The 18,958-nt window shown below is 41.1% G+C and overlaps 1 protein-coding gene across 2 annotated transcripts in view; it reads left to right on the top strand.

Moving 5' to 3' along the window:
• The window catches only part of SHANK2 (SH3 and multiple ankyrin repeat domains 2), a 407,914-nt gene that overhangs the window by 368,581 nt on the left and 20,375 nt on the right, over positions 1–18,958 (top strand). Inside the window, exons 12-13 of one of the 2 annotated variants that reach the window (XM_014948850.1) lie at positions 17,414–17,473; positions 17,714–17,844. In XM_014948850.1, the coding sequence (XP_014804336.1) occupies positions 17,414–17,473; positions 17,714–17,844 (191 nt within the window). The remainder of the gene's footprint in view (positions 1–17,413; positions 17,474–17,713; positions 17,845–18,958) is intronic. The other variant, XM_014948851.1, reaches the window with a different exon arrangement.

The following is an 18,958-nucleotide window of genomic DNA, read 5'->3' as shown; positions in this document are numbered from 1 at the left end:
CCAACCCCTTCCATACCATCTCCTCAAGTTACTGTGCTCACTGGCAGCCCCAGAGAACACGTGGCCAGTAACGTATCCTCAGTGTAGTCCTACGTTAGTGATTTCGCTTGTCTCTTTTAATGGCCAAATGTTACTCCCATGACCACACCGTCTCTGTCTCAGGAAATAGGGATCTTGCACACAACACTCGAAACTTGTGACCTGGAGAAATGCTGCTCTGCACAATTTTAAGCTTTCAATAGCACATCCTCCACGCTGTCCCGTATGCATGAAGTGCCCTCCCTGAACTGATTCATAAGGCCCCTACCTTCTCCTTGAAATCTCTCCTAAAGACCCCTTCCCCTATGATCCCTGTGAAGGAACCATCTCAGTAACGATGGTTAGGCAGAGGGGCAGGGTAGAGAAATAGTGGTGCTCTTTTAATAGTTTTTATAAATGTAACTGTATATCTATGTATACAAAGTTTGTTTGTGTTTAGCTGTATTTTTCCATACCCCTGTATGTCATTTTGCTTTCTTAGATTGTAAGCTCTCCTGAGCAGGGCTTGTGTCATTTTTACACGTTTTCATGGCGTCTGCCCCAAGGAAGAGTCTCCAACACTCCCTGAGCCCCTGGGTGATAGCTGGTCAAGGAGTCTACGTCCTGCTTTTCCACAAAGTTCAGTGTCACGGAAAGGAAAGCTAGGCTGTAGGCAGTGCCTTCTCTCTACAGGGAAGTTTTTGCTTTGTAACGTTAAACAGGCCAAAATCAGGTTATTTTTCCACTCTCTATTTTTCTGCTCTTTCCTGACCTCCTTTCAGGTTCCAGCTAGTGATATTTTCTATTCTCCATTCAGAGAGGATGGCAGAATAAACCCCATCGCTACTGGTATTTTTCTGAAAAATATGTTTTGGCAGCATATAAAAAAAACCCCCAATCTTTACATTGTTATTGTAGAATCTTCTGTCAGCCAAAAATTCAGTTTTATGGGCCATAGGTGAGGGAGGCGTTAAGATGAAAGTAATGGCTTTTGTGCTTCTGTTTGACTGGTTTTGTTGGTTGTCTTTTGGGGAGGGGTTCTGGTTCATTGCGGGGGTAGGAGAAGGGAAGGACATAGGCTGTGGGTTTTATATTTAGGATAGAAGGTAGAACATTTGTGTCTAAAGGGATGGGTAATAAAATCCGTAGGTTCACAGCAGTACATCATGGACAGTATTACCATTTTAGAGCCGTTACATAGCACGAATTACTAAAAATGTTAATTGTACTTCCTTTATGCCACTGACTTTTGGTTACAGTAGTTGCCTGGCTCAGAGAGAGAGCATTCAACTTCAAAATGTATGTTTGGAGGGGACGTGTTCTCAGTAGTAAAACTACTTTCTGGATTTTGTGGGGTATCGGGGAGGGGAAAAGGCCTTATTTTTCCTTTTGTGACTTGTAGGATATTGAGAATTGTTGGATGATTAAGTTCTGGCAGCACGTAAACTAACAGTCGTAGCAGGAATTTTTTGGAGGCGGTACTTAAAATGTAATTCTAGGTAATGTGTAGTTAGCCCATTAATACTGAAGGATAACCAAAATATTCATGCGGCAAATTAAAATGAAGATTTGAAAATACTCTAAAAATAAAACATTAAAAGAAAATATATTTTGGGCATAATTTTCATCCTCACTACAGAGAATAGGTATCATTAGACTTTACAAATTAATATTTAAAATAATAAATTTATCTCTTCATAAAAAGTTAATGTGGCTCATGAAAAGATTAGGTTTAAAGGGTTTTTCCTTCAGTTTTTGTTTCGACTTCTTTGTCGATAACTTCTTGTGCATGGAAAATTTTAAAATTATATGATACTTAAGGATTGCATCCATAAACTAAGATCTGTAAATGTCTAGATACGTGATTTAAAAGTTTCATGCTCCTAAGCTTTTATTACTGACAGGAATTGGTTTGATTTAGTGAATAATTTGGGATTTTCAGTGAAAGCCAAAGTGGACAGTGTTTAATTTTAAAAACCTAATATAAAAGTCCTCTAAGAGAAAATACAAATATAAGAATACAGCAGGCTAAATTGTCAGAGCGAAATGGGAATGACAAAGTAAATACTTCTTCTGCATTAATAAATACTACTTTGACAGTGTCACATGAGTGTCAGTTGTGGGCGAGGGGGAGTGGTTGGTTTGTTCTTAGATTTGATATGGCAATCAATATCAAATAATCCCTTGCTGTGTGTTGATACTGATGTTTGGGTTTTGATGCGGGCAAAATACCAAATACAAATGTAGAATTTTCCTCCTTTGAAGAGTTTAGCTGCTAGTTCCACCTCTCAGATACCGAATTACTCTGATATCATCAACACAGAATATTGTTACCTGGCATCAAGTCTTAGTGGCATATGAATAGAAAAATATCAGTTGATGGCATTCAAAAGAAATATTATTAGCTCTGTCTGCAATAAGCATTCACACTTCATCCCATTCCTGTTGTCCATTGTTTCAAAGGTGGCACATTCTAATGGCATCTGAAACAATGAAATTGCAGAGCAAATATATATGCACATGAATGCCAAACAGCGGATTAGCTTACAGTGTTCTGTTATGTTTGAAGAAACCACTCAAAAAGACGTCCGGGTTCAAAAATCATTTTTTTATTTCACTGTGGTGGAGTTGATGATGGAGATTTGTCTGCAGGAAACAATGGAAATACCATCAAAGCAACTTTTACAACACTCACGACGTTGACTCCTTTGATAGTTTCCAGCATCTGCAGTGCTTCTATGTAGGAAGAAGGTTTTCTGATCTTCACCAGACACTGTATTTTAGAAGATGAGAGCAAAAGGCATCAGGCTTAATGAAGAATTCTTGAAGGGTATCCTTGTAAGTAATTGATTTGCATTACATATTTGAAATTCTAATGAGATAGCAATATAATAATAAGGTAAAGCTTGTCATCAGGTTGTCATTATTCACAAGCACAAAGCAGTGACTCTGGGTGGAATTTGTGAAGGGTATGTGTGAAAAAAATATGGGCCCTATCTTTTTGTTGATGTAGCAAGGTTACAGGTTTATGACTTGTAGTCTAACTTGTGGGGAGTCCACAGCGGTGGAAGAAGGTATAGAATTAGGACTGTGCCTATGATATATGTGCTTTCAAAACACTTTGTAAGAGAAAAGTATTGAAAGTTGGAATGTTTCAAGGAGAACAGTGCTATGTTTTCCACTTAAAAAAAACTTGGCGCCCAGCAGGCAATGTGCTGATTGGCAACTTTTGGCACAAAACTTAAATTAACGGGTAACTTTCAGGACTGAACACTTCTTCAAACCAGGGTTTATGTTGCTTGAGATGGACAGCTTTAACTGAAATATTAAAAACACTGGGAATCCCAAGCAGAGGGCAGCTGAGTCTCTGTGTGGGCATTCTCCTCATTGACACTAGCATTATTTTGAATTTATCAGCTTTTTCTCGAGTATGTAGCACCTTTTTGTGATACTTGTTTTTCTTTACTACAGGACAGTAATTGAAAAGGTTTTCAAAACCTTTCCGCATCAGCCAAACAAGACAATGGTATAAAAGAAGTTGGAAAAGGAATTGTAAGTGTTAAAGAAAATGTGGGTTTTGTAGCATTTCAAAGCAGATGAATTAAATACGTTGGCATATGTGAGCGTCACTTGCTATATTCAGATATTACTAATTGAATATCTAACCACATACTCAAAATCATGAGTGCTTGAGGAACAGTAAAAATTGCATGTGTTTCCCAACATGGTACAGTTAGGGCAGTGGGAAACTTTTTCAGCACTTTTAATGTGTTCTCTCTCTCTTTCAGGAGCCAGGGAGATGAAGGACTTACCTCCCTCATCTCAAAACTCCCTTTGCTGCTATTTCTCTTTTTTTTTTCCTTCAAATGTTCATATACCCATGTTAATTAATTTCTAATATAATTAAAAATAAATGTTTTTAGATAATTCATCATAGTTTGTTTGGTTTTTCCCCTCGGTGTGGAAGCGTGAGAGTAAGTGTAAGAACAGAGAAGGCTGCAAGTGTCTTAGGTTCTCCACCTTTCTTTTTGGTTTCTTTTGGTTGATTGTCTTTCTTTTGTGACTAGGCCAAATTTTCAAATGCTGTCTCTTAAACAGAACATCAAATTGCCACTTAAATTCCACCTGGCTTGCAGGGTAGGAGTGGGTATTGACTATATTCTCTGCTTTGTTTTTGTTCTTAAACAGAAACCACTGTTAGACAATGACCATTCCTCTTTCAAGGTAGGCTGAATTGTAAGGCTTCAGGATTGCAGGTGCATTTTAAATGCCTGTATAATTATTTCATTAATTGAACATGCTGTTAAAGAGCTGGTACTTGAAAATTGTATCCATAGGAAGAATTTGAACCTATCCGTTTTCTGCCTTCCATAAGATTACTTTTGATGGTGTGATTATAATATGTAAATGTGGCTTATATGTACTAATGTGAAGGTATTTTCAGCCCTAGAAATACAAGTAAGACTTTCTTTCAAGAAAGTTTTGATAGTTCTTTATTGTGAATACATATAAATCATTTTCATAAATCATGTAACGGTATTTATAGATACTCAATGTTAAATGATTAATTTTAGTCACTAAGCAGTTTTTATGTTTTGCTGATTTATTTTACATAATTTTCCCTTTTTTGGATTTTAGTGTACTCTGTAGAGTTTACAATATCCCAGAGAACATACAAGTATTTTTATTCAATTTTCATAGAAGGAAAGTGTTCCAAATGGCTTATGTTTTTGATTGTATTGCAAAACACTTTTGTTATTTCCTTATTGTGCTAACTGCTAAAGTAATATTCTCTGCCTGTTGTTTGCAGTGTGGTAAATATGTGATTTTGGCATTGTGATTTAAGCACAAACCTGCAAATTGTTCATCTGGGGGTGGGGCTGGAAGAAGTTAATTCCAGATTCGAATGTGCTCGTGGTGGCAGATTTATGAGGATTAGCCTAATCATTCCTTTTCTGTATATTTTTTAACTCTACATTTACATGACATAACTGTAGACTGAACTTGTTGTTTCTTTCCCCTAAATATGATCATAAACAACAAATTTGGATTTAAAACTTAGCCTTCAATATTCTTGCTCTGAAACAATATTTTTGCTGAGGTTAGTCTTTAAATTATTAGCAGCATGTTGAAGGCTTAGTTGTACTTTACCTACTTTTGGTCTTTGACGAATACATAACTGTAGACTGAACTTGTTGTTTCTTTCCCCTAAATATGATCATAAACAACAAATTTGGATTTAAAACTTAGCCTTCAATATTCTTGCTCTAAAACAATATTTTTGCTGAGGTTAGTCTTTAAATTATTAGCAGCATATTGAAGGCTTAGTTATACTATACCTACTTTTGGTCTTGAAATTTTATACATCTATTCCTATTTGAACAGCTAAAATGAAAGACGTTAGTTTTCAGTGGGCATAGCTGATGCAACGGAGATCCATTTTTAACCATCTGCAGATAGGAGTCACCTGGTTTTCCCCAGAGGCACTAGAGATCTATTCATCGAGTACGATTGCTTCTATGAGAAGCAACGTTATCGTATAAACCTCAATAGTGTGGCGAGGCTTTCTTTTGAAATCAATAGGTTCCCATCTTTCTGCTACCACCCCATTGGTATGAGGATTAGCCTAATCATTCCTTTTCTGTATATTTTTTAACTCTACATTTACATGACATAACTGTAGACTGAACTTGTTGTTTCTTTCCCCTAAATATGATCATAAACAACAAATTTGGATTTAAAACTTAGCCTTCAATATTCTTGCTCTAAAACAATATTTTTGCTGAGGTTAGTCTTTAAATTATTAGCAGCATATTGAAGGCTTAGTTATACTATACCTACTTTTGGTCTTGAAATTTTATACATCTATTCCTATTTGAACAGCTAAAATGAAAGACGTTAGTTTTCAGTGGGCATAGCTGATGCAACGGAGATCCATTTTTAACCATCTGCAGATAGGAGTCACCTGGTTTTCCCCAGAGGCACTAGAGATCTATTCATCGAGTATGATTGCTTCTATGAGAAGCAACATTATCATATGAACCTCTATAGTGTGGCGAGGCTTTCTTTTGAAATCAATAGGTTCCCATCTTTCTGCTACCACCCCATTGGTATCGGAAAGCTCTTCTATAATTTTGTTCATCTGCTCCTTTGAAAGCGTTGCTTCCCATACCTACTGTTTGCCCAAATTGTCCTTTACAGAGTTCTCCCCAGCCGTATTCACCCTGGAGCATTTATCAAGTTGCTTCCCAGCTATTCTTTTACAAACTAAGCAGGGAAAAGTCTTTTGCATATGTATATATACATATGGGAAGTGACAGAAATCTAAAAGGAATACAATGTAGATAAATAGCTCCTACTTGTTTCAGATGCTTATTTTTTTTCAGACATGCAAACTTATAGGCATAATCACTCCTGGTCTTTATGCTAAAAACAAGCTACCTACAGTTAAAAATAAAAGAAATTTTATCCATAAGGTAAAAGTGACAGCACAACCGTATTTTTATGTAGTTTCAGCAGATCTCTATGCATTTTTGATAAGCACACGTGAAGACTCCCCCTTTAGCTTTAGTACTGCTTATGGAATTGATTTTTGCGGATTATTGACAAGGAAACAAATCTTACCGGCTAATGAAAGAAATTAAACTAAACTTGCAAACTCATATTTAGGGAAGGCGATGGAACAAAATATGTGCATATACAGTACCTGACATTAAGGGCTATGTGCCTAGACCTGTTGACACCAAGGAAGACTGAATGTCCTGTGGTCCCATCACTTTTCAAAAGGAAAAAAACATGTGCCAAATATTTGACTGTGGTTGGCTGCAGATGCTAGAAAAGGTGGGTGAAATACAGCATATAGGTGCAATTGGCATTGTATGAAGTTTTGCATAACTGATTGCGCCTGGTACAGTTTCTGTCTGTATCTATCTTAGGTATTTACAAGGCATCTATCACCTTGGTACCTAAGCAGTTTGAAAAATGCACCCACCCCAGGAGGCATGATGCAGATACAGGCAGAGGCCCAGGTCCAGAGCAGCAGAGGCAGGTCCCAGGAAGCTCCCCAACTGTGTTACCGCTGTTGTTGAGCTCCTGGCCCACTTGTTGTGGCCAAGGAACATCTCCACCTACCTGTCAGCAGGAAGACGGTACCCCACCCCTCACGTCCAGCTCCACTGGTGGGGAACCTGAAAAGGAAAGATAATGGAAAAAGGCAACGATCCAGTAGCAGAGGTGAAACAGAAATGGTGGGATTTCAAAAGGAGGGATTCTTAAAGAGCAGCACATCTCAGGGGAGGGATCAACTGCCAGTCCAAGTGGCAGGTAAGGTACAACACAGGCATAAATCTCAAATGTTCTTCAGTGAACAAAAGTTAAAAGAAATACCTCTGATGTCTCTAAAGTTTGTCTATATCCAAAGCCCTGCTCTGTTCTTGGCCTCTGTCTCAGTCCTTTATCCCTACAGCTGAATCGACTGTTCAGTTCTCTGTGTATCTCAACCCAATAATTGCTACAATCTTTAATATGTCTAATAACAAACTGAAAGGACTCTCACTGGTAATGAATGTTGTGGTGCAAAGAGACGGCACGGTATAGCGGTGCTCCGAAAAGATGGACATATTCATGAAACTAAAGGCTGGAATAATCCTGGCTTCTAATCGCCATGTGCAGAACAGGATGGGGCAAACCAGAGGTCACCCCTGCAGGCACAAAAGATGGAGCAGTTCTCCTGTGGCCACCAGGAGCAATTGCTGATCTACCACAATCAGACCAAGCTCTGTGTCAGCCCAGTGCAAACCAGCAGCCAGCTTTGGGCTTTGCTGCAGAAACAGAGGACCTGTCTAACAGGAATAAGAAAGGAAGATAGCCAGGACTTTGAAGGTTCACTAGTTACTAGAACGTGGACCGCTTTAATAACAGATCTCATTTTTTCTTTAAACACAACACAGTCAGTGAGGTAAAACAAAAACCTGTGAGTCCCACGTGGCTGTTGGAAATAGCTGCATAGTACTCACAGGGGTCAAGTGCTTAAGTTAAAGTGCAGTGGGTCACTGGCTTCCAGATGATGCTTCCTTTAGCCCACATGCATGCTCCTTTCTGATTCCCTGACTTGGTTATTTAAGGATCAAAATGGGAGTCATGCCCTGTCAGAGCAAGGTTAGGAACATGAAGCAAGTCTCAGCTTTGGAGACTGCCAGTTTTTTTGGCTGGGATCACTAGGTATAAATATAAAGCTATCTATAAAAGACATTAAGTGACCTATTTTTCCTGTAAGTCATGTATATTGCTGTGAGCAAAGTGCTGTATATAGGAACGGTCTATAAGGTGGAAACAACTAGAAAGATCACAGAATCTGACCTCTTCCCTTTGCTTCACACCTAAAGAAGTTACCTGTGCTTCTTTAGCTGTACTTAAAGCTTGGTTTGTAAAGAGAGAGGGTTTTTAAAGCCAATTAACTGCCAACTAAGATCAACCATATTGCTATATAGTTTGGTCCATAGCCAATTCTGACTTGACCATCTTAATGCCCTCTCTCTCTTTTTTTTTTTTCTGGGAAGTCACCCCTTTGCCAAGGCAATGAAGTAAAGGTGGTTAGTTGAGGTAGCTCTTTCAGCCAGCTTTAACCCTGCTGTGGGCAGCAGTCAGCCTCTTCTCTAGCTGATAAGGACAGTTTCTGGCCAAACCAAGTTTCCCAGTGCCCCTAGTGTAACTGGCACACCTTTTCCACCGCACCAACCCAGCTGCTGGTGCAACCATCTTACCAAGATCCAGTCTGAATTTAGGGCGAACTTTGGTCATCAAGGAATGGATTTATTGGGCAGGAATTGACACGTTCAGCAAGGTGGTGTCAGCCGTTGACCTTCAGGTAGTTTTCCCACCATTTCTCTGTAGCGACCAAAAGCTTGTGTGAGGCAGTTTCCCCGTGCCCCACGTCAACACTTCACAAAGCTTCCAGAAACCGGAGTTACTAGAGCTGTTGAACCCGTTGTTACGAATAGTAACAGTTATGAATATTCCTCCTTTTCATTGCTAGTCCAGTTAACGAACCTATCCTAAAACCTGTGAATGTATTCATTATTCATAAGTATTCGCCAGTAGTTTCCACAATTAACCTTTTCTGCCCATGGGTTTTCACAGACTGTTTGCTCGTACTCTTTGTCATTTGTGCTATTGGTCACCTACGCCAGATGCTATTCTTTCAGCTCTGAGAGGCTGAAAATAAAAATTGGGATGATAGTGAGTGGTAAATTTTCATAGAGAATTAGGAAGTTTTGCAAAAATTTATTAGCCTTTTTTAGAGCAACTTTTCTTCTGAAGCCTCTGGCAAATGTGTAAACATGCACAAATAACAAAAGTGTTATGACCCCCCTACATCTGAACAAACGAAACCCAGTGATACTACTTACAGAAATACTCATAAATTAATGTGGGGTTTGGAGTTTTTTTGGTTTGTTTTCTTCAGTTTTTGACTTTTAATTTGGTTTGGTTTTATTACTTATCAATTGCTAAGTGGGCTCTGTTGAGAGTATTTGTCAGGAAAATGGAGTTTTCAAATACGGGGAATTTTCTGATGACATGTCAAAAGAAATACAGAGACATTTTGCATGACCAGTGGCTCTACCAGAATGAATATATATGACCCCTTATCTTTCTTTGATTCCATAGAATTTAACTGAAATGTGTGTTTGCTATGTGTGGTAAAAATAGGTCCCCTGGTTTTTGTTCTTTTTTTCATGTGTACTCAAATAGGAAAATGCTGAGAAATAATTTAATGGTCCTGCACTATAGTTGTTAAGAGAGATTTATTGATGAGGGATTGCAGCTATGGCTGTATTAGGCAGAGGGGGAGAAGAATTGCCAAGGAAGAAGTAGTTGTTACAGTTAGGTTGATATACAGTCCCTTTCAAATCTCCATGGAGTGGAAGAGCCAATGATTGCATGACAGTTTGTCCCTAAAATTCATTTTCATAAGGAGCTCATGCCTTTTTACGAGTACAATCTCATCCTCACTTTCCATAAAACATGCAACTGGACAGTCCAGCCAGACACAGGGAGAATGTGAATACTTTGAATGTGAATACTTTGAAGTAGTGAATATGCTAAATGCACAAATAATATCCATTATTTTAGTATTTTAAAACAATCATCATTATATTAAGCCACACAATCCCTTTTAGAGCAGCATAATATTGGAGGCACTTGGGTGCTGAAATGATGAGTGCCACATTAGGGTAGACAGGGAATGATACATAGGAGGAAGGATCCTCAGGTTTGTCAGAGCTTTCGTTTAAAACCGTATAGAATTAAAATTAAAAAAAAAAAAAACCAAAGAAAAAAAAAAAAGCCCTGATTCATAAACAGAACCAGAAGTACCATTTAACATGACCTCAGCAACACCTCCCAGATGTAAGCTCTACAGCTTCAGTCTGATATTTGGAGAGCAGCATATCAAGTATTTCAAAGAGCAGAAATGAATCCTTAGAGAATAACATTTTTCAAGACGGGGATGCCAGAGCATAGGCGTGGTGCTGCTCTGGCATTCGGACCCCGGTAGCACGAGCAGCATGGCCAGCTTGCCACAGTCACCCACCACCATCCAGGTCACAGTCTTGCCAACAGCAGCTCTTCTCTCTTGGGTCCCTTCTCTGAGCGTGAGGGATGCAGGCTCTTTGGGCTACCCTACTCCAACTTATTAGCCAGACCACCCCAGGTTGATTTCTGATGACCAAATAGTCCCCCCAAAAAACCCCAAGCGGACTCTATTTTTTTATTTTTTTTTTATCAGAAACATGGAAAGGGTGAGAGTTATGGCCAATGACGCGTAATCAAGAACGGTGCTGGGCAGATCGTGCTCTACCATGAGCCAGCGATCGCTGTGGGTGCAAAAATCTTAGCTATTTCTAGCCTTTGGGAGAGCATTTTACGTAGGGGAGGATTGAGAGTAAGCACATGCATAATTTCCTCCTCGTTGACGTAGGGGAGGATTGAGAGTAAGCACATGCGTAATTTCCTCCTCGTTGACATCTGTAACGATGCCTCTTTGCACACTAAGCTGCCACAGGGAAGACTTGCACCCAGATTTCCACCCTGTGCCCTCAGGCAAGGGAAGAGGTAGCCAGGGGAGGGCAAAAACTAAGTTTATTTTCAGAAGGCGATGAGATCCCGGCGAGCAATGCCCTCGGATAGCGGTACCTACCGTTTGGAGAAAAGAACAAGAAAATCTGGCCAATGTTGGGGAGGGCATTGCTCGCGGGATAAATGCTGTGGAACGGCCACCGTCGCGCCGCAGCAGATTGGGGAGAGAGCGCACGGGGGGCGGGAGGGTGACGTGAGACGTCGGACAAAAGCGAAGATAGCCAGCAGTGCTTCAGAACAACAAAGGGCTGCCCTCAGCCAGTGGTGGAGCACATCTGGCACCCCAGGAAGCTCAATTGGACACTTGGCCCTGAGCTCGTCCCAGGGATTTCTGACTGACACCACTGCAGTGCATAGGTGAGCTTTTTGCTAGGTTCACTGACATTTCCTGTCACAGTCACGATGAGGTGAATTGGTAGCTCCTGCCTTGGGATGCAGCATGGCTGTGTGTGTTCTGGGTACAGGACAGTGTGCATTTATACCAAAAAGCAGTTAATAACGTCAACTGCCACCTGCCCAAAGCAGTCACTAAACTTTAGTCTGCCCTTCCGTTTGCCCAAACACATACACTCTGGCTTCCCAACTGGCTTCTTTCTATGTGTTGTCCAATGCATGTAGATACCTCCATCTGCCTGGCCTCAGATACAGTGGTTGTTGCTCCTCTATTTGATTGCCAGATGTCACTGGGGAACAAGATGGGGAGGTTCCTGGATCCTCGGGGCAAGCCAGCCGTCATCGAGGGAGCTCGCCGTCCACGCCGGCCGAAGAACAGGAATCTTCGGTGCCTGCCTCTGACGAAGACTCGCCGGCCAGGACCACAGAGAGCTGGCAGTGGCCGTTGTCCTCGTCTGAAACGCACAGCAACGTTGGGGAGGATTTTGAGGGATTTCAAACGCCAGCGCGGACTCCGGAGTGTACCATGGACATACAGTCTCCCGGGGATCAGTCACTCAGTAGGACTCCTCAGTTTGAAAGTGACTCTCCTGAGGAGGAGGGAAATGATGAAATGAATGAAGAGAACCGCGGTGTTGAGCCTGTCCCTAGGGATCGGGGTTGGAGAGGGCAGCCCCAGCTAACAGAGGGAGAGAAGCTGTTGATGGAAACCAACAGTAGGATTGTGCAGCTGCTGGAAAATATCAAGAGGGAGCATGCACAGTCCATGGGCCTCATGTCGCAGTCCATGGGCCGTATGGAGCTGCAGCTGGGCATTGTGGCTACCTCCACAAGAGCCATCCATAACTACCTGTCAGAGATTTTAGCTTTCCTCAAGCAGCCAAGGACGCAGGTCCTTGAAACGCGCATCTCCCAAAGAGCCACCCCTCATGTCGAGTTAACCTGTGCCTCGACATGGACTGGTGAGGACGCAGTGGCATCCTCCACTGTGTGCTTACCAGGGGCCGAAGGGACGAGCGACTCTCGAGAACCACCGCAGGCCACGCTGCCTTGTCGCAGTGGCCGGCTGCAGAGAGCCATAACCGAGAGGGCCTCGTTGCCCATGCCTCCACGCCAGGCAAAAGGGGGAGGGAAGAAAAAATAACCACACCATAGGATTTTTAGGGTTTTTTTTAATGTGCCTGTCCTTTTAATTCTTAGCCATAAGGCCATCGGTGGCAGAATTCAACCATTTCCTACATTGGCTAACATTGTATTCTGGCTGACTAGATTAGTCTAACATTTTGTAGTTTATATTTGCACTGTTAACGATGTGTGCTGCTGGTATTTGAAGAACATTTGCCTCTGTTCTTTCACTTTAACTTCATACGAGCATTTTTTTACTCTGTGCCAGGCATTCATTGCTTTTCTTACAAATACAAGTCATTTCTTGAGGCAGCTGTTTTTTGAGTTTTCTTTCTCCATTATCCCATCCCCCTCTGAGCAAGCGTTCTGGACTCGGTGGTAAGTATACAGGTCTTGGCAATACTCGCCTCCAAAACTGTGTTCGATCAGTCTTTGCCTGGTGTTTCTGGCATGCCAGCCTGAGGTGTTGGGGTTAGCCTGTACCGGATCATGATCATTCTTATCCTCTGTGGGTCTGACCAGCTCACTTTCTAAGACCCTCGGTGGAGCTAATCCACATGTCTTGGCTATGTCGTACGATAAGTAATGTTGCCAGGATCATACCTCATATTTCTCTTTTGGGGGCCTGTGTAGTGACGTGCCACCAGATCTATCTAGGCACCTGACTCTCATTTTCAAAGTTCCTTTTATGATGGATCTGGTGGTTTGATGGGCAGCATTATAATTTTTCCTCTGAGAGAGTCTGGGGATTTGAAAGAGGAGTGACTAAGCAATGTGTTCTACGGGGATAAGAGCCATCTCCTGCAACAAATCTATTAGGAGGAGACTGTCCCCTGTAATTATCACAGATATTAATTATTTAAGAAAAAGACAAAAAAAGCAACTTGCCTAGCAGCCAGACCTCTTGAGAATGTAAAAGTCATGACATTGCTGTTGGGTACTGTGCTACTACGTCTGTGATTAAGAGCTTTTCATCAGAGACGACCTACATGTTGATAAAATGCAACTACTTTCTGTGCCTTTAGGCCATCTAATTTCCTGAGGGCTGACACCCTGAGCAGAGCAGGGGTGCGATTGGTAACCCACAGGGCAGATGGAAACGCACTTGGCAATAAATTCTTTTATATCTGTTGGTGCTGCCTCTCTCGGGGGAATTTAATATAGTGGCACTCAAATTGCTATATGCATGCAGAGGCATCAGACTGGCTTATACATGTGGTATCCCTGACAGTTCTCCGAAAGGATGCTGTTACCAGGAGCCCCTTGAGCGGTGGGAACTAATTATCACAGGTGTAGCATGGCTCCTGTGTTTGACTCTCAAGATACCGTTGTAACTTCTCGTAAAGGTTCAGAAGAGTTTATATGGCAAAGCAGTGATGAGTTCCTCCTCTGGCAAATACTAGAGAATAATTGTAGGCCTAAAAATCCTCTTCTGTGACTACAGCTGAGCTGTGCTCTCTGTCCAGTGAGCCATAGGCTCTTCTTCCCTGTCTTTCTGCGAGGCTGAAGTTATTCAAAATAAATCAGATTAGCATTTTGTTACTCTACCAGTCAGCCACAGATTGCTCCCTTATACGTGTGTGTGCGTGCGTGCTTGTGGCTGTACTTTGCTAAATGACCGGTTTAACGACGAAATGCAGCTGCCATGGCCAACCTCCAGTGGAGGCTTTTTTTCCACTCCGGAGGTATTTCTTCCCTTCCACCTACCTCCAGCTGCGTTCCTTTTGAGAATGCCATTGGAGACGTGCTTCTTTGGCCACACCGGCGACACACCTCACACCGGGTGCAAATTTTTTGCGCCCCTTTCTGTGGCTTTTTTTTATATCTCTTTTGCTAAAACTGTCGGTAAAGGTATCCTCAGAGAATTTCCAACACCAGCTTGTGAGATTCCCCTCTCATTGGTACGAGAAATGCATGCTGCAGAGTATTTGAGCTCGCAAGGAGGTTGGGAGAGAAGCCGATTAGTAAGCCTGACAAATTATTCCAGTGTGTGCGGCCTTTTGAACATGTGTTTCTGGTGCATTCCTGGTTTGCACACTGGTGCTGTGGACATGAACAGCCTAGTGAAAGGCGAAGGCGAGCGAAAGTTTGTCCCAATATGCTTACGTCTTGCTTCTTTGGGATGAGTTTGAGTGAAGCTAAATACAGTTCAGCCAGTTAATTTTCTTGGCCTGATTAGCACGTTGGACAATACAGTGAGAATGTTTTTATTTTACATAGTGCTTTCACTTCCAAAGTGTGGTGCAGTTGCGGCCAGACGCTAAGATTTTGACGTGTTCTGCAGGACCCGCCATGTAGCTGCTGCCATTTAGAATAAATTTGGTTCCACACGCTGGCTGCTGCTGCAGCTCCACCTGGGTTTTGGGGTTTTTTTTGGTCATAGCTTTAAAACGAATACCTCCAGTCTACCTTTGCTTTCTGATCCGAGGCAGTAGAGCAAAACAGAAGAAGCTGCACAGATGTAGCGGTGCGGCCGTTGGAAACGCAACGTGAGGAACCCCTAAAGAGTTCCTTGCAAAGCAGCTTAAGCTTTAACCCTCTCTGCTCTCCCATTTCTCCGTGCTTTAGCTAAACTCAGCAAGGCACAAAGCACCGCTTGAATGGGAGCAGCTCTAGGGTGAGAAGGACTGAGAACCCGTCTACAGCCAAGAAACCTGCAATAAACTTACACAAAACAGATATTTTTTTTTTCTACGTGGAAATTGTAGGTGGTGTTAAGAGTTGGTACCAACTGATATTTTGGTCAGATCCAAAATGAGGATCTGACTTGTAGCATTGTCTAGCCAAATCAGTGCAGTTGGAGGGTAATGTATGTTTCATCCCCAAACAAATATTTTCATGCTTTTCAAGTGTCTGTCATAGCCTCATCGCTCTTTTCCCTGTAGCTTTTTGTTGTCTGAATGGGTATATGGTTACATGTGTCTGTTAAAAATAAAGGGGATCAGTTCTTACGTGGTATATTTATATTTCTTATTTACAGATTTTGAGTACCTAGTGCTTCAGTTTCCAAAGCTTCCTTCTTTCTGTATCCCAAAGACCAGTTGTTTGGCTTCTGGGATGATAAAAAGAGTGGGAGAGACTTAACAGGAAATCTCTGCCCAGTTGAAGCTCTTGGTGCTAGATCCCCTGAGTACAATTCTAGCCGTATTTTTGCTGTATAGGTCAAATGTTCACGGTTACACCATTGCTTTCTGATGCCTTTTGCTGAGCAGAAGTGCAGCTATTTTTCTTTCAGAAGTTCACCGTTTGTATTACAAAGTCTTATGAAATGTGACTTGGAAGTTCGTTTTATTTTTGAATACGTGTGATGTTTTGAAGAATTTTTTTTTTCCTTTTCTCCTTCCACTGGATGATTTAAAACGCACAAAAATAAAGCAGACCAATGACAAGAATTGAATGCTAGCTTCAATTGAAAAGAAACAGCAACACCACTCTTGTGAGACAGTTTTCAGCAGTGTTCAGCTTACTGGTTCTGCTCAACCTTTCCTTTCCTGCCTGCTCCCTGACCCTCTGTGACACTGAAATATCCACTTCTAGGACAACCTTCTTCCTAACCAGAAGGCTAAAAGTTCTTCCCTCTCTTCTTCTCCCATTTAAAATGTCATCCTTGCATCAGCCAGATCTACTGTGTAGAGGGATCAAAAGCTCTTTTCCTCCTGCCTTATTCCCATCCATATCCATATCCAGGGCCCTGAGTGCGCTGCTCTCCAGTGAGAGGTAAAACTTAAATCCCTAAATCTGGTACTTGGCATAGCAACACCATCTCTAGACCACCAAAAACCCGGGGGTTTTAAGTCTGTAGGATCCTAATGAAACGGCTCTCCTTCTTTGCTGAAGCAAATAATCATTTGGGAGATGGATCTAATTGCTGAAAAGTGACATTGCTCTGATTCATGCTGTGAGCCAGGCTCAGGTATTTCACTCACGTAAATACCACAGGCTACAGAACTAATCCTTGCTTTGGTGAAACTTCAAAGGAAAAGACACTAAATTAGCATGCTAGAGTGCAGTCCGTGCTTCCTCAGGAGAGCAAATGCAACGGAAGGGAGAGTAAGGAAACCTGTCAGTAGGATTCAAGTTTGGATTCTAGTACAGGTTCAAAAATCAGACTGTTCTGCTGAATTAGGCTGGTCATTTGATTTCTCCATGCCTTAGTTTCATAGCAGTAGAAGTGGCAATAAAGGAGCTGTCAGGCTATAATTAGTTGATTACATGGTACTTTGAGGTCTTCAGTCTGAGGGAGTAACGTTATATATTAAATACTCGTGAACCTTGTTTGTGACCAAAGTTGGAAACGGGGCTAAAACTATCACTCTAAACTTTGGAAGATCTCGATTAAAGTTTTCCCAAGGTTTTATGATCATATTGTATGGTAGATTAGAATCCCATATCCAAATGTTGAAGTTCTTGTTCAGATTTGGACTCTACCTATTTGGTCTGTTTCTGACCACAACTAAATACATTCCCAGACTGTGCAGTTATTAAAATATAAAATACATATAAAAGTCTCATTTAAACAAAAGATGCAGTTACTAATGCTAATCCAATAATCCAAGAGTGTGAATAAATTAGGATGTGATTACTTTAGGAGAATAGGCATAAAAGAGCACTTCTGGAGTACTTGTTATTGTCCAAAATATCACTGAAATTCTGGTGACTAAGTACAGTCTGCTTATCTCTATTTGAAACAGTGCTGTACAGATTCATTATTTCTAAAGGTCTTCTTTCCATTTCTATATAGATATTCTCCCTTCACATTTTGAAGGTTTGAAGAAGAGGATTGTTTTTCGAGTCACACTAAGTAAACATTAAATGCATGCAGGCTTAAAACTAAAGCATGCATGTTATGTAGCAGCAATAAAAAGTGCTCGGCTTGCACGACTTATGATGCTCAAGCATTGCCTTGTTAAAAATGCCAAAAAAAAAAACTTTTTCTTTGCATTTTTTTGAAAAGTAAATCTCTTCCTTTGACCTTGCAATACTTACATTTTCAGTTTTTGGACAAATGATATTTATTTTACTGAATACTTTTATATTACAGATAAGGTGGATGAAATAGTACCAGTTTCCAAGCCATCAAGAATTGCAGACAATGCAACTGTGGACTCAAGAGTGGCAACTATTAAACAGCGGCCTTCTAGTAGATGTTTTCCCTCAGCTACAGATATGAATGTGAGTGGTAGCTATGAAGTTCTGCTTTCACTTCTGAAACCAATTGGAAGGGGGGGTCTTTTGTCAGGGGGAAGGGCTTACAGCAGAAAGCATTGCTTTATATACTCATTTTGCTTTTATTATCTTATTAAGGCATGGCCTGCTCTGTATTTCTGCGTACCCCTAGAAGCCTTTTCTTATTATATCCTTATATTTATTCTGAGAGCATCCCATCAGTATCGTAGCTGCCTTAGTGTTACTCAAACAGATGTGAACTTCTTCTGCCTGTTGTCTGAGCTGCTGAGATGCCAGTTCTAAATTCTAAGGTACAACACTAAACCCAAGCTCAAAAACTTTGCTGAAAGTCAAGATGTGCCTGTTCAGTTTCGGCACCGGAGTTAGTGCAGCCACGCAATTTCCACTACTGTGAAGGTTTCTCCTACTGCAGGTTTTTTATCATTCCTAATGGCCTATATAATATCTCAAATAATACATTATGATTTGTAAGGGAAGAATTGACATTAAAACTATAGCACTTATTAAAAATTTAAACTCCAGAACTCTGAAATTGGATTACTCAATTGCACGATTTGCTCGTACAGAACTTCGCATGTGAAAAAAAAAAAATAATTGGTTTTATTGTATTTTTCCATTACCTTCTGAAACCAATTGGAAGGGGGGGTCTTTTGTCAGGGGGAAGGGCTTACAGCAGAAAGCATTGCTTTATATACTCATTTTGCTTTTATTATCTTATTAAGGCATGGCCTGCTCTGTATTTCTGCGTACCCCTAGAAGCCTTTTCTTATTATATCCTTATATTTATTCTGAGAGCATCCCATCAGTATCGTAGCTGCCTTAGTGTTACTCAAACAGATGTGAACTTCTTCTGCCTGTTGTCTGAGCTGCTGAGATGCCAGTTCTAAATTCTAAGGTACAACACTAAACCCAAGCTCAAAAACTTTGCTGAAAGTCAAGATGTGCCTGTTCAGTTTCGGCACCGGAGTTAGTGCAGCCACGCAATTTCCACTACTGTGAAGGTTTCTCCTACTGCAGGTTTTTTATCATTCCTAATGGCCTATATAATATCTCAAATAATACATTATGATTTGTAAGGGAAGAATTGACATTAAAACTA

This window comes from Calidris pugnax, unplaced genomic scaffold, assembly GCF_001431845.1.
Source record: "Calidris pugnax isolate Ruff unplaced genomic scaffold, ASM143184v1 scaffold107, whole genome shotgun sequence".
NCBI classification, from domain to species: domain Eukaryota; kingdom Metazoa; phylum Chordata; class Aves; order Charadriiformes; family Scolopacidae; genus Calidris; species Calidris pugnax.
The sequence above is the reverse complement of the archived record's forward strand: the minus strand, read 5'-3'. Positions and strand labels throughout refer to the sequence as shown.